Below are 14,181 nucleotides of genomic sequence, written 5' to 3'. Positions count from 1 at the left end.
TGTGTGTGTGTGTGTGTGTGACACACCCGTGAGTGAGTGTGTGTGTGTGTGACACACCCGTGAGTGTGTGTGTGTGTGTGTATGTATAAAACCTTCTCTTCTCCCCCCACAGTGTCCACCATGAGATCTGAGGTCCTGAGACCGCAGCATCCGAGCTCTGCCTACAACTCCCCGCCCACGAAGGACCCGCCAGCACAGAAGAGTGGGGTCGCTCCTCTGGTGCCGCCAATCAAATCCCAGCTAATAACGCAGAACAGGTGAAGTTGCATGCCTACCAGTTAGAAGCATCACATCTCATCTGCCTGTGTTAAGACCTTTAGGGCATGGTTTTCACACGGAGCTATGAGGTCTGGGCATGCCTCCTTTATTGTGTCTGTGTGTGTGTGTGTCTCTGTGTGTGTGTCTTTAGGATGTTTTCAAGCCCTGTGCTGTGGCAGACAGAGCGCTCCCTCTCTGCATCCCATGATGCCGAGCGCTCGCTCACTGAGTACATCCAGCACCTGGAGACCATCCAACAGCGGCTTGGGGCTGTCCGACCAGGTGAGGCAGGAAAGCTCTGGTGTGGTAGACGAGCACTGGGAGTGGAGTGCATTGAATACAGATGGGGGATTACGGTGTGTTTGTGTGTGTGTGTGAGAGAGAGACTATGTGAGGTTGTTTTTGGTGGTGTGGAAGGATCATAGCAGCACATCACACTGAAGAGGAGACCTTACTTCTAACCTGATAGATGGCACCAATAGGATCACTTCTAACCTGATAGATAGCACCCATAGGATCACTGCACCCATAGAATCACTGCACTGGTATGCATCAGTTATGGTGGCACATGCATTGGACTAAGTCACCCACAATCCCCCTTTTCCTTGCACATTCTTGGGAAGCCTGTCTGTGTAATCAGGCACTTTTTCTACTGTAAAAATCCCCACTCAGAAACATTCCACATGTACTGCGAATCAAATAAGTGTCTGGTTAATATAATTCTGTGGTGACTGATTACACAAAATGGGCCCGAACGCACGGAATCCCCTTCTCCTCTAGCCCGCTGAACACTTCGTGAATTTAGTTATTTGATATCATCTCATCCTCCCCCTCATTGGTCGATTGGTTGATTGCCTGTCCCGGCGTTGCAGTCAGCCCGGGGGAGAGTGGGAGACACGGCCACGGAAGCCTGGCTCACATGATGGGTCAGAGGCAGAAGTGGCTGAGTGACAACAAGGGCTGGCTCTATTTCAGCTGCCTGTCGCCTGCTTACATGCTGCCGCCCGGTGAGTCCCCCTGGCCATAGACTGACTCGAGACATCCATTTAGTCTTTTTTTATTTCTTAAGTCATTACTGGTCTTCGATTATGTCACACTCCAACGCCCGTTCCTGACATTAATGTTCAGTCTGATGCTGGAAATGTGTCGGATACAACAAAAAAAAACGTGTCAAAATCAGGCTGAATTTGTGTAGTCAGATCCCGGAATAAGTCATTCATTCAGTCACTGCCTCACTCGGTCTTGTTCAATTCTGTTTTCCTGTCACCCTAATGCTGACTAAATAGAACTTAATGTTGGGTGTTTTCTCTGAGGGTCTTTAATATTCAGTCCATGTCCAGCATCTTGTGTAATCAGTCACCTCTAAATACTAGGGATGCAACGGTTTTCGGTATTTTAGCGAACCGTTCGGTTCGCCCTGTTCGGTTCGGTTGACCCAGGTGAACCGCGATATTACGGTATGGGTGACATTAAACTTTTAATTTAATATGTGCCTATAATGAATGCACGCATGTATTGGGCGATAGCATGACTGCTTGGGACCCAGGGGATGAGTTCTGCGCTCCACAACCATGCAACAACCAATCAGCAGGGGCGGATCTAGCCATTTTGGGGCCCTAGGCAAAATATAGACATGGGGCCCTCATTTTTGAAACACGTACACAAAACAAATAACCATCCCAATACTCTTAGAATCGCAATAAACCCATAGTGCACTGCCACTCAACTCTCCACAGTAAAATCAGTTTCAGATTTCTCCAGCCTTTGCCAAAATTACATGTTTATTACTCAGATCAAACGAGAGAGAGAGAGAGAGAGAGATTAGAATTTCCATTCTCTGCCAGAGATACAAAATGATCTTGCACTTAACAGAACTAAAATACAAAATGGATATGAGTCTATGAAAACCACCATTTAGGCTACATTTAAACAGGACTAATGAAAAGATTTTGTGTGTGGACAGGAATAACAGTGGCTGTGTGTGTGAGTAAGAGACAGGCTAAGCAGTGGTTCAGTGTGAGTGAGTGAGTGACAAGCTAAGTTGCGCTCGGCCAAGTGTATAATAATGGCGATCAGACGTTTCAAGATCTCTCTCCATTTGTTTACTTCGTTCACAAACAGCTCTTGATTTACATGATCTATGGCTTTACCTGTTTGGAGCCGTTGCTGAAGCGTTCGCCAAACAGCCATATTTGCGAGGTAATCAGCAGACTTCTCGTGTTCTTTTAGGAAGGCTGATACATTTTTCCAGTCGTTCGTGCCGTCAATTTCGGCAGTGTATCTGTTACAGAACCTGTTATCTATCTGCCGAGCAAATGTCAGGCTCATATACAAAAACATTAACGTGAATTAATTGATGCTAATACCTAACGCAGTCTCTGTAATTTCCCCTATACGTTAGTATTAAGCTAACGTATTTTCTATCACAGTTTAAACACGCAATGCTATGTGAAACGAATGTTACGAGATGAGATTACTAAAATGTATTCTGCATGTCTGCTCAGTTTTACAGTGCTACCCAAGTAAAGGTTTGAAAATAACTTCAAGCTTCAGACTTTCTGTTAGGGAAACTGTTTTCTATCTGCCAAGCAAATTACCTATTGTTCTGGAGGTTTATTGCTTTGCAACAGGGGCAACCTTTCTAGGGATCCCTCTGCTTTGGTTTGAAGTAACGTTATTTCGCGCTGCGTGTGTTACTACGTGATCATATTCTGGACTAGTCCAATGCACAATGGAGGGGAGCATGTGTGCTGGAAAATTATTATTTAGGCATTAGTTCGGCGTTATGTTGATATTTTTGTTATTTTTTTTCTACTAGAAATGTGTTTTTTTTTTTTTTACTTTACATAATGGCTGGGGGGGGTCAGATTTGGGGGCCCCTAATAAAGACAGATTTGGTTGGGGCCCTAGGCACTTGCCTAGGTTTGCCTAATGGAAGATCCGCCTCTGCCAATCAGAATTGTACTGACTTTCCCAAGAGCCAATCAGCGCTCTGAATGCAGACGCTGGAGATCCATGTGACGATGTGAGGAGAAACAAAACTTTCCCTGTTGCAGCACGATCATGACGAGTCAACAAGAAACGGAGAAAAGAAAATTTGAAGAGGCACCGTCATCTTACAAATCAGCTGTATGGGAACATTTTGGGTTCAGTGTGGAGTATGATGACAAAGGGAAAAAGATCGTCAGCAAGCAAAGCACGGTGTGCAAGCATTGCTTTCCTACGATCGCCTACTCCACAGGTACATCCAACATGTTGAGCCACTTGCCCCGTCATCACCCGGCTGTAACTCTAAGTGGAGCAGCACGGTTTGTCGCCGAAAACACAACCATCCATTGCTGCAGCATTTCAGCAACAATATGCTTATAATTCCGAAAAACACAAGGCAATAACCAACTCAATGGACGTCTTCATAGGGAAAGACATGCAGCCCTATTCAGTAGTTTTAGGCAGGGGATTCCGTCACATGATAAAGACCATTGACATTGATCCTCGTTTTAATATCCCCTCCCGCACGCATTTCAGCAGCAAAATAATTCCAGAACTGTACGAAGTGACTAGGAGAGAGAAGGTTTGTTCTGTTGTTCTTTAAGGGTGTATTTATAACAGTTAAGTATTTTCTAGGGTTTAAGTGTGTGAATGACAATGTTTGTTGTTTGAGTTTATTGAATAATGTCAATGTTTACATTTCACATTACTTTACAGTATACTGCACTTTGCTATATTTATTATTGCCTGTTTTTGACAGAAGGCCAGAATAGTGTTCCTTGTTTAAAATACATTTTGTGATTTTACTTAATATGTGCCCTTTTTACATTTAATTGCATCTTGCATTGTCTCTGCAAGTGTGAGTAGAAGCACCTTGTTGACTTGAAATAGAAAAGACAAATATAACCTAATGCGTGTTAGCGGCAGGATAATATTGATATATCGAAACCGAACCGTAACCGTGGCCCAAAAACCGTGATACAAACCGAACCGTGGCCACACTGTACCGTTGCATCCCTACTAAATACCATACATTACAAGATTTGAAAAGACTCAAGAAGCGAGAGGATGACAGACTTAAGACAATGTGTCAGTTTTTAGTCAAAGAGGCGTCCCTGAGTCTCCAGGTTTATGTTCCCCCCACAGAGATGTTCCTGTACCCGCTTTGCTGCTTCGGAGAGAGAGCTCACCTCTTTGTTGTGGACGGTCCCCATGACTTATTTGTACAGGCCAAAACTAAAAACGTCAAGGCATTCAAAGACATAAGGCAGCTCGGGTGACTACATAACACCAAACCATTAGGATGACACAACTAAACTGTCATGATTTTATTCCAAACGAAATTTGGCTGTGTTCATGAAATAACTCAAGAAATCGTTTGGTGTATTGCCTACTTTAGTTCACTTTACTGGTCTTATTACCTGGCTCTGATAGCTGTTCCAGATCTGCGTATGACCAAATCCGCACTGTAACATGCTGTCACAACTGTCTTGATGTGATGGTTTTCATGTATGGTTGACATTCTTGCTCCGTCCTTCCCTCTAGGATCCCCCTCGCTGCCTTCATATCCGAGGAAATCCGACCGCTGAAGGAATGTTGCATTTTAAATCGCACTTGTGCCAGTGTTTGTCATGTTCCGTTTTTGTATCGTAATCACAGCCATTTCTGTGTCTTTTAATAAGAAGACATTTTGAATTGCCTAAATTATTATTTGTTTATAATCTTCAGTTGTAATTTTTTTGTATCGTCTTCACAAAATCGATTAATACACTGGTTTAATTTGAATGTGCTTTGAAATAGTGGTCACTATTTTTTTTTAAATAACGTTTCTATATACATTTCTATCATATGCTCTGTACAAATGTTTGCATTTTGCTATTCTTTTATATTTGTAATGTACATTTAAGAAAGTTGCACTGGAATCAGACACACAAAGAAGGGTGAAGTTCTGATTAAATGTTTTTCTAAGTGTTTTATTTACCAACATTTCTACAAAAACATTATTGGTTGTATTTTGGAATAAAGTATTTAATATTGTTTCTTTGCGTCATATTAATGAATCCCACCTATACAAGTATTTAGTTCACCACTGATATTCAGTTTCCTTGAATGAAAAGCACTGAACAGAAACCCTTAATCTTAGGGGAATATTAAGTAGGTCTGTCTGTGGATTCAGGGTTGAATTGCCACATTTGGGTTAAATAGGAACAAAGGGAGTCCTTTTTTCCAAATTAGGGGCCCCTTGATACTCATCATAGTACAGTTTCAAGGAAAACCAAGCTGAGTAGATTTTAAGGGATTTTGAGAGCTATTAGTTTCTTAGTGGGGAGAGGAATAGGCTGAAGAGAATTTGACAAGATGATTAGTATTTTGGCTAGTCTACAGACCTATATCATAATCCTCATTTAAAAGAAGGAACTTTGAGGAAAAAATGACAGTTTTAAGTCTCAGTAACAGCATTTTCTTTTGTATTGTGCTGTGTACTATATAATAGCCTACAGTAGCAGAATGGTTTTAAAAAAACAGCCAGACCTATACAAATGTTAACGCTCTATAAAACAAATAGCCGAATCCACCATGTGAAAGTAATGCGATTGTGCTTTGATTGTATGTTGGTTAAAACCAGTGACTTTTAAGTTATTTTGTTTCGTCATTGAAACAAATATGTAGATTTAGAGTAAAAATATATATACTTTTTCATACACTCATAAATGTACAGTCATTTGTGAAAACTGAATGTAAAAGTAACTTCTAAGTATTCAGAATTTGCTCCTTCATTCTGAATAGACCTGTATAACTTTCTCTCCTTAACAATCAGCCCCTGAGCTAGTGCTGTTTGGGGTGTTGTGCATGTACTCATCTGTCTCAGCACCAGTTAACTTATCATCCACTGACTCTTGCAGTGTGTTGATCTTCTTTAAAACTTTTATGAACAACAGTCCCCTCTTTCGGCACTTCATCTTCCACTGCTGTGGTCTGGGCATCAGTTGTTTCTGCTGTTGATCCATCCGTGGCTACCCTAGCTTAAGCAGAATCCCTAGCATTATTATTCCTTGCACACAAAGTGCCATTAAACTGCACTGTGATAACGCAATCAAGCCAAGAAGAGACTAGCTTATCTCACAGCTAAAAGATGTTTACCACGACATCCCATGCCATCAGTTTGCTAGGGTAACACATTTATTTGAAATCTCTAAAAGCCCCTGATTTTAAGAGTGACGCAAGTTAATACAGACACAACATTCTAGAATATTAAATGTCAAATTAGCCATCAAAAAATAAGTCTATCAAACTTCTCAGAGTACACCAACACGATACACAACAGATATGAGAGGAAGCAAATGGCATATAAACAGTCGTGTTTGTGTGTGGCCTTTCTACATGTGAGATGAATGTCTCGTTGTTGTCTCCCACAAACAGTGGACTGGACAGTCAGGTTGCTGAGGCGTTTCAAATCCTCTTTCCCAGCAGCCGAGTCCTCAAAGTAGTTCAGGATTTGTTGGGAGAGAAAAGTGAACAGAGACACATTTGGTTTTGGTGCACCCGGATATTAAACACGACTGAAAGCAAATTACATGAATGACAACTCAAACAGTTTTTTTGGCCTTTACCTTAAAGGATGTCTTAGGAGAGGTTAACCAGCCTACAGTTGCACTCAAAATTACCCCCATTGCCCTTTTAGGTTTATTGGCAAAAGATACAATTTCTCAGCTGTTTGCAATAAACAAATTACACAATAATTGTTTAAGTAGTTTAATGAAACTAATATTAAAGGGGTTTTATCCAAATTCAACACAAAATGCTACTTTTAATGACGACTCAGGTCAGACGACTGTGACGGCCACTCTAGAATCTTTTTCTATTTATTCTCCTGAAACCAAACCTGGGTGGACTTTAAGGTATGTTTGGGATCATTGGGCCTCATTCTCGACAGCAGTTGGGAAGACTTTCTGAAGGATTTCAGAAGGAACTCCACTTCGGAAACATTTATGAAAACATTTGCATTCTCGTTATTTTTTTCTTCTGTGCTTTCTTCTGAACTTCAGACAACTTTCAGAACTCGAAATAGCAGTCGTAACTCTACCGGAATCTTCTCAAATGGGATTCCACGGGCCATCTTGTGGTTATTTGAGGAATCGCGTTGAGGAATGACATTTGAAAAAACTCCGTATTACAGTAAAAGGGTTAACGGGCGAATTTGTGATTCGTTGGTGATTGCGTTCACGTCAACTCTACAGACATCCTCGGATTAAAATAATTATGATAATAATAAATACGAGAATATTTGTATCATTAACAATTACGTTTCACATTTATAGTCATAATTATACGAGGTAGTGTTTATTGTTACACTAGGTCTATATGGCTCGTAGCTTGACTGTTCTCTCCCTTGTACGTCACTTTGGAGAAAGGCCGCGTCTGCTAAGAGACTGATTGTGAATGACATGAACACTGCAAATGTAAGTGAATAAATAAATAAACACTAAGCTCAATCTCTAAGAACTAATGAATTAATTTATTGCAATTTATACTACTACTGGTGGCCAGTCTTCACCCCTATGGTGGCCATTTCGTACGACAGGACGGACTACAATTTATACTGGTACTTGGGACCGGTCTTCACACCTATGGTGCCTATTTGTCGATTAAAAAAAAAAAAGTGACTACTTAAATGTGTTTTAAGGACTTCGGACGTTCAACGTTACACAATATCTCCACCTTATTAATGAACACCTGTTACGAGGTGGATTCGGGAGATTGCGACAGCACACGTTTCTAAAATTGCGTCTCCTAATAAGGAGCTGGCAGGGCGTGTATGTATGCAAATCCACTTTCACGAGAACGCGCATCAATCTAAGAAGCTAATCGGAAGGAACCCAGTTTAGGCCGCAAGGTGAAGCACGAAAAGTCCTTTAGAAAACGAATCCCGTTCCACTCACTGGCATCTACACAATCTTTAGCTTATAAAAAAGAACGAGTCGTGGTTAGTTACCAAAAAAAAGTTCGTCGCTGATTTTCCAGTCGATTGTCTATATGGCTTTGTTTTATGCAGAACTAGAGACTTCAGAGCGTAATAAGATTTTTGTCGGGAGCCGTGCCACGGTTTGACACGTGATCATGCTACACCAATGAGAAGGCTGCATTTGTCAACAGAATGGAAAAATGGCGGCTCCCGTGTGGTTAGAAACATCGTTAAAGATAGAGGAAAACATCCGAACATCCTCAAAAGTGGGCTAAATTAATTCTAATTAGTGCTGTATAGATAGCCGCGTCCAAGAATAACAATGAGGCAAATATACGATGATGTTATTTTTATGTTAAGTCATTTACATCAAGTTTGACATACATGGGAATACCCACCGAAGAAATCAAGGCAAAGACTGTCCTACGTCAGCTGAGGTGATCTTAACTATGAGAAATCATAGGCTTAGATGATACACAAACAATTCCATGCAACATTGTAAGAACTCATGAGCATTTCTTAGAAATCACAAAGAAATGATGACATCGTCTGACAGATGAACAAAGACAAGAATTATGACTCTGGATGTCACTTCCACCAGCTCCAAAGGTGATCCTTGAGCTGGTTCACTGCCCCTGCAAAAACTATGTTTGCCTGCGAGTTTAACTAACTTTGACACTATGGATTTAAGAAAATGGGCAAAAACTTAAGATGGCAACAACCACACACACACTCCACATACAAACACACACACCCCACATACAGTAGGCTACACACACATTTCACTCCACATCGACACATAGCCTACACACGCACACACACACTCACAGGTGAGATTTCATTCACAACAATAAACCCTCATTCCCCTATAACATTACAGCTCCACTCCCAGATTCTCTCTCTCCCACACACACACACTTTAGAAATCCAGCGAGGGGGTTGACTTTTCCTCATTGATCTGGAGCACTCACACCTAATTGTAAGCCCTGTCAGACCCTCGTTTGTAATTGTGATTAACATTAAATAAGGGTTAAATACATTATATCAATAAGACACAGCACAAAATACAGTAGTAATAAGGATGATAAGTGCAACGGCCCAGTGGTTGAGAAACACTGCACTAGGACATCAAGTCTGAATTGCCATCAGCGGTTGCACAGTGAAGAAAAGCCACTTAAATGCTTGAATTCTGAAGTGTGAAGTTTGCCCTTCTCAAATGCATATGTTGATACTCATGCCATGTGGAAAAACTTCTAAACAAGCTGGGTCTTTAAAACGTCACCTGATAGTACATGGCAGGGAAGGTCCACATGAATGTGCCTGACCTTTTATATGTTTACAATATGTAAAGGCATTTTCACTGGCATTTTCATATGCAAAAACATACTATGTGGGAAAACATTTACAAGGTCTTCAACTCTGTTTGTGTGTGTGTGTGTGTGTGGAAGAGAAGACTGGAGAGAAGCCTCGTGAAGGTGTCCAGTGTGTGCACACTCACACTCACGCACATCCTCATATAGGCTGTAAGGTGAACCCTGTTTCCGTTTTAACCCGCTACACTGTCTGGCATCTACAGATGTGGCAGTCATTGCTGTAAGTGTGCTGACAGATTTGCCATGCACTTTATATGTTTTCACAGGGACTGGCAACAGGACATGTATCATTGACATTACCAAGGTGTCATCAGCTCTTGGAACCAGTGTGTGTTCAGCCTTGATCGGAATTCAAACATTCTCTGGGTGTGACTCCACAAGTGCCTTTTATGGCAAAGGAAAAAGAAAGACATTTTCTGTTGCATGTAAGAAAGATGAGTACCTAAAGGCTTTTAAAAGTTTAGGTACTAACTTAAACTTGGAGCAGTCAACATTTGCATTTCTTTGCCAGTATGTATGCCACTTATATGATCAGTCGGCTGCTGATAATGTAAATAAAGCTAGGTTCAAGGCTTTCTGTATGACATCATCAGCCTTGCCAGAATTATCCATTCCCCCTACCACTGATGCCCTCCATCAGCACTGCAAAAGGGCAAACTACCAGGCTGCAATAATGAGGTCCTGTCTCAAACATAATATAAGTGCTCCATCACCTGCTGGATATGGTTGGCAAATAGAGGATGGGAACTTGCACGTCACCTGGATGACTAGAAATCCAGCCCCTGACAGTGTTTTGCATGTGATACACTGTGGCTGCAAAGGTGCCTGTGAGACAGACAGATGTTTTTCTGCAGGATTGTGTTGCATGTAGTTGACCTATGTCGTTGCTGTAGGAACTGGAAGATAACTGTCCTGACACTGACACTAACAGTGAGGACTGAGTGTCCCTAATCTGTTATTTCTTATTCAGTTTTGTACAGTTTTATTTATCATATTTCATGTTTCATGAAGAGTGTTTTTATGGTTCATTAGTGTTGTTTTCATTTGTGGAAGAATGAATGAATGAATGAATGAATGAATGAACAAACAGATGGTCATTGGTATTTACAATTACTGCCTTTTATTGATACATGGAGGTTTATTTGTCACATACATAAAAATACTACTGTTTTTTTCTGTGCGAGTGTGGAGAAAGAAAGATCAAGAAATATTTTTCATAAATAGCAAGAGGGAGTTTAAAGAGCAGTGTGTGAAAAAAGGTGTAATTGATGTTTTATAGTCATTGTGTGTGTTTAGGATAAGGAATGCTTGAGGAAAGAAGCTCCTCCTCAGTCTCTCTGTTCTGGTCTTGTAGCAGCAGAGACGTTTGCCTGACCTCAGTGTTTTGAAAAGTCCATGGTCAGGATGTTAGGAATCCTTTACAATACCTTGGGCGCTGGTAGGTAGGTCTTCTCTTGCAGGTCTCCTGCAGAATATGGAGAGATGCTCTGATGATTCGGTGCTGCAGTCACAGGCTGTACAGTTCCCATACCAAGTGATGCTGTCAGGACACACAGCTGATGGTGCTGAACTTCCTCAGCTGATGTAGGAAGTACAGTCTTTGCCTTGATTTCTTCGGTGGGTGTTCACAGTCCATGTAAGATCTTCAGTAATGGGTATTCCCATGTATGTCAAACTTGATGTAAATAACTTAACATAAAAATAACATTATCGTATATTTGCCTCATTGTTATTCTTGGACGCGGCTATCTATACAGCACTAATTAGAATTAATTTAGCCCACTTTTGAGGATGTTCGGATGTTTTCCTCTATCTTTAACGATGTTTCTAACCACACGGGAGCCGCCATTTTTCCATTCTGTTGACAAATGCAGCCTTCTCATTGGTGTAGAATGATCACGTGTCGAACCGTGGCACGGCTCCCGACAAAAATCGTATTACGCTCTGAAGTCTCTAGTTCTGCATAAAACAAAGCCATATAGACAATCGACTGGAAAATCAGCGACGAACTTTTTTTTGGTAACTAACCACGACTCGTTCTTTTTTATAAGCTAAAGATTGTGTAGATGCCAGTGAGTGGAACGGGCTGAAACGAAAACCGTGTTCACCTTACGGCCTAAATGGGGCAGTGGCAGCTTCTACGCACTTTGTGAATACTCTCGGAGCTAGGGAGAGACCGAATGGAAGTGTGTGGAATTGGTATGCTACTCCGCCGAATGCGAATATCAGATACTTGCGGTGTCTGGGATGACTTGGAACAGGGAAGTACGCATCCTTGAGATCTAACGTTATCAGGCAATCGCTCGGCTTTATGAACTGAATCAGCCGGCGTGGAGTCAACATTTTTAACTTCAGCGGCATGAGTGACTTGTTCAGTATACGTAGATCTAATATAGGGCGATAATTCCCGTCCTTCTTGGGGACGAGGAAATACTTGCCGTAATGGCTTGTGTTTGCATTCTCTGGCGACACTAAGCTTGGCCAGGGAGAGCCACAGGTACCTCTGCATCGCCACAGAAGCCCCCATGACTTGCCCCAGCCCCTCCGACGAGCATATGGTGAGTCGGAGAGACAAATCCATTGCTCTCCGTAGCTCCTCCACTGTCTCGTCGTCCCCGAGACGAGCTGCGAGCTCCGTGAGGAGCTTGGCTTGGTAGCATTGGAGCAGCGCCGACGTGTTCGTGGAACACGCCGACTGCCCCGCAGCAAGGTAAGCCTTCTCGGCCAGAACCGCCATATGTCGAGCGTTCTTGGTGGGTAGCACGGGTTTCTGGCCAAGGCGCATCGTGGGGGAAGCAGGGGAGAGATACCCTGCTACGGTGTCCTCCACCGGCGGAAAGGAAAGGTAGCCTCTCTCTTTCGCACGGTCCAGACAGAGGTACTCCGCGAACCACGGAACCGGAGCGCGCCCTGAGTACGGCACAGCCCATGAGGTTTCCAACTCCACGTGAACCTCTTCAAAGAAGGGGATATTTGAGGAAGCTGACTGGGGTGGGTCACCATAGTACTCTCCGTCCAACAATGCAGAACGCACGCTGGGCGGAGGGGGGAGGGGGAGACCAAGCCGGCTCGCCGCCCTCACCGCTACCTCGTGTAGCTGGTGACCCAGGTTCCGGGAGAGTGCCGCAGGCTTCGTAGCGAATCCTCCAACAGACTTTCTCCTCCGGCGTCGACGTCCAACTCCAACTCCAACGCCTCCGCAGTCACCGCGACTGGGGCCACTGTGCGCGCTGGGGAAGAGCAGGAGGACCCAGCGGCTACCTGAAGGTAACCGCCTGGCCCGCTGCTGCTCCAAGGGTGAGGGACACCACCCCGGACAGCACAGGCTGCGCCCCCGGACTCACGTCCTCTCTCTCCCATAGAGAGAGGCGCCTCGTGACTCGTGCCGTCGTCATTGCGGCACAGAGCGCACAAGCAGGAGGGATTTCTCCGGACAACGCCGCCTCGGCGTGTGCTCTGCCTAGGCGATGCCGGTCACCCTTCTCTCGGGGATGGCCACAGTCCGGATAGCCCTTGGTCATCGTTGATCTGAAAAGAGACACAATTAGCAAGAGTTGTAAAGCAGTAGTAAACTGGCAAGTCGAAGACGAGTGTGGTCACCAGCTAGACAGCAGCTTGCTTAAGCTTAGAATATCCTTGTAGCACTCAGAGCTAGTAAGGGAATAATCCGAACTCACCAACTCGAAAGAGTAATAAAAGCACACAAAGACAAAGGATACCCAAAGCGTGTAGAGTTTGGTTCTGACGGTCCGTAACCTCGAAGGCGAAGGGTCGAAAAGAGGACGGGCGGCAGGATCACCCCCAATATATGGTGACCTGAGGGGGCGGGCTCAGGGCGGTGATTTGCCGCAATTTCGGCCTTCCGGCGTGAATAGAAAGTGCTTCGATTGGTCAATGAACTGGTCATTTCCCGTCAATCACATCGCAGTCCCAACTGCGATAGGGAACCAATCAGGTATTAGGAATCCGCCCACTGACTTTGATGGGTGAGTTTGACAGATACAATGAATTATTGATGCGCTGCAACACAGTACCATGACATAATTAATTAAATAGTGAAATAATTCAATATATTTTTTTACATAAAATGAATTTAATACAACATTTATGTATTTAATTCCAATTTTAATTAATTAATGACATATTTAAATTATTATTGATGATGTATTTATTTATTGAATTTTGGCACTTTCGGTCCTCCATAGTGCCCCTCCATGGGCTGAGTAGTCCGCGCTCAGGATGAACATTCCCTGTCGTGACGTATCTGCATCCTGATATTCTGTTCTGTGTGTTGCTGGCTGAATCATCTGCATAAACTCTGTTTTCCGAATCACAACGTGGAGTTCGTTACGTTCCGTGACAGTATGCCTGTAATGTTGCTGCACAAGAGGTACCACACACACACACACACACACTGTTCAAAGTTGCACATTAATGTTAAGTATAACTGGTAATCATGGTACTTGGTATGGAAAGTCATTCATATTCACCTGCATATAACAAACAGACATGAATAAAACAATTAAGACGGTGTTTTACAGTATTTTCATTTATTTCTGTCTGTCTATATTTATTTAATAATTAATTATTAATTCACAA

General features: G+C 42.9%; 1 protein-coding gene across 1 annotated transcript in view; it reads left to right on the top strand.

Annotated features, from left to right (window-relative positions):
* pcnt (pericentrin) overlaps window positions 1-5,224 on the top strand; it is a 62,319-nt gene extending 57,095 nt beyond the window's left edge. Inside the window, exons 51-53 of the mRNA XM_080835201.1 lie at window positions 113-257; window positions 410-540; window positions 4,792-5,224. Of these exons, the coding sequence (XP_080691327.1) occupies window positions 113-257; window positions 410-540; window positions 4,792-4,835 (320 nt within the window). The 3' untranslated portion in view covers window positions 4,836-5,224. The remainder of the gene's footprint in view (window positions 1-112; window positions 258-409; window positions 541-4,791) is intronic.
* Window positions 5,225-14,181: the final 8,957 nt, after the last annotated feature.

Source organism: Sprattus sprattus (genome assembly GCF_963457725.1).
Source record: "Sprattus sprattus genome assembly, chromosome: 3".
Lineage (NCBI taxonomy): Eukaryota > Metazoa > Chordata > Actinopteri > Clupeiformes > Clupeidae > Sprattus > Sprattus sprattus.
Note: the sequence above shows the minus strand (reverse complement) of the source record. Positions and strands in the feature narration are given on the sequence as shown.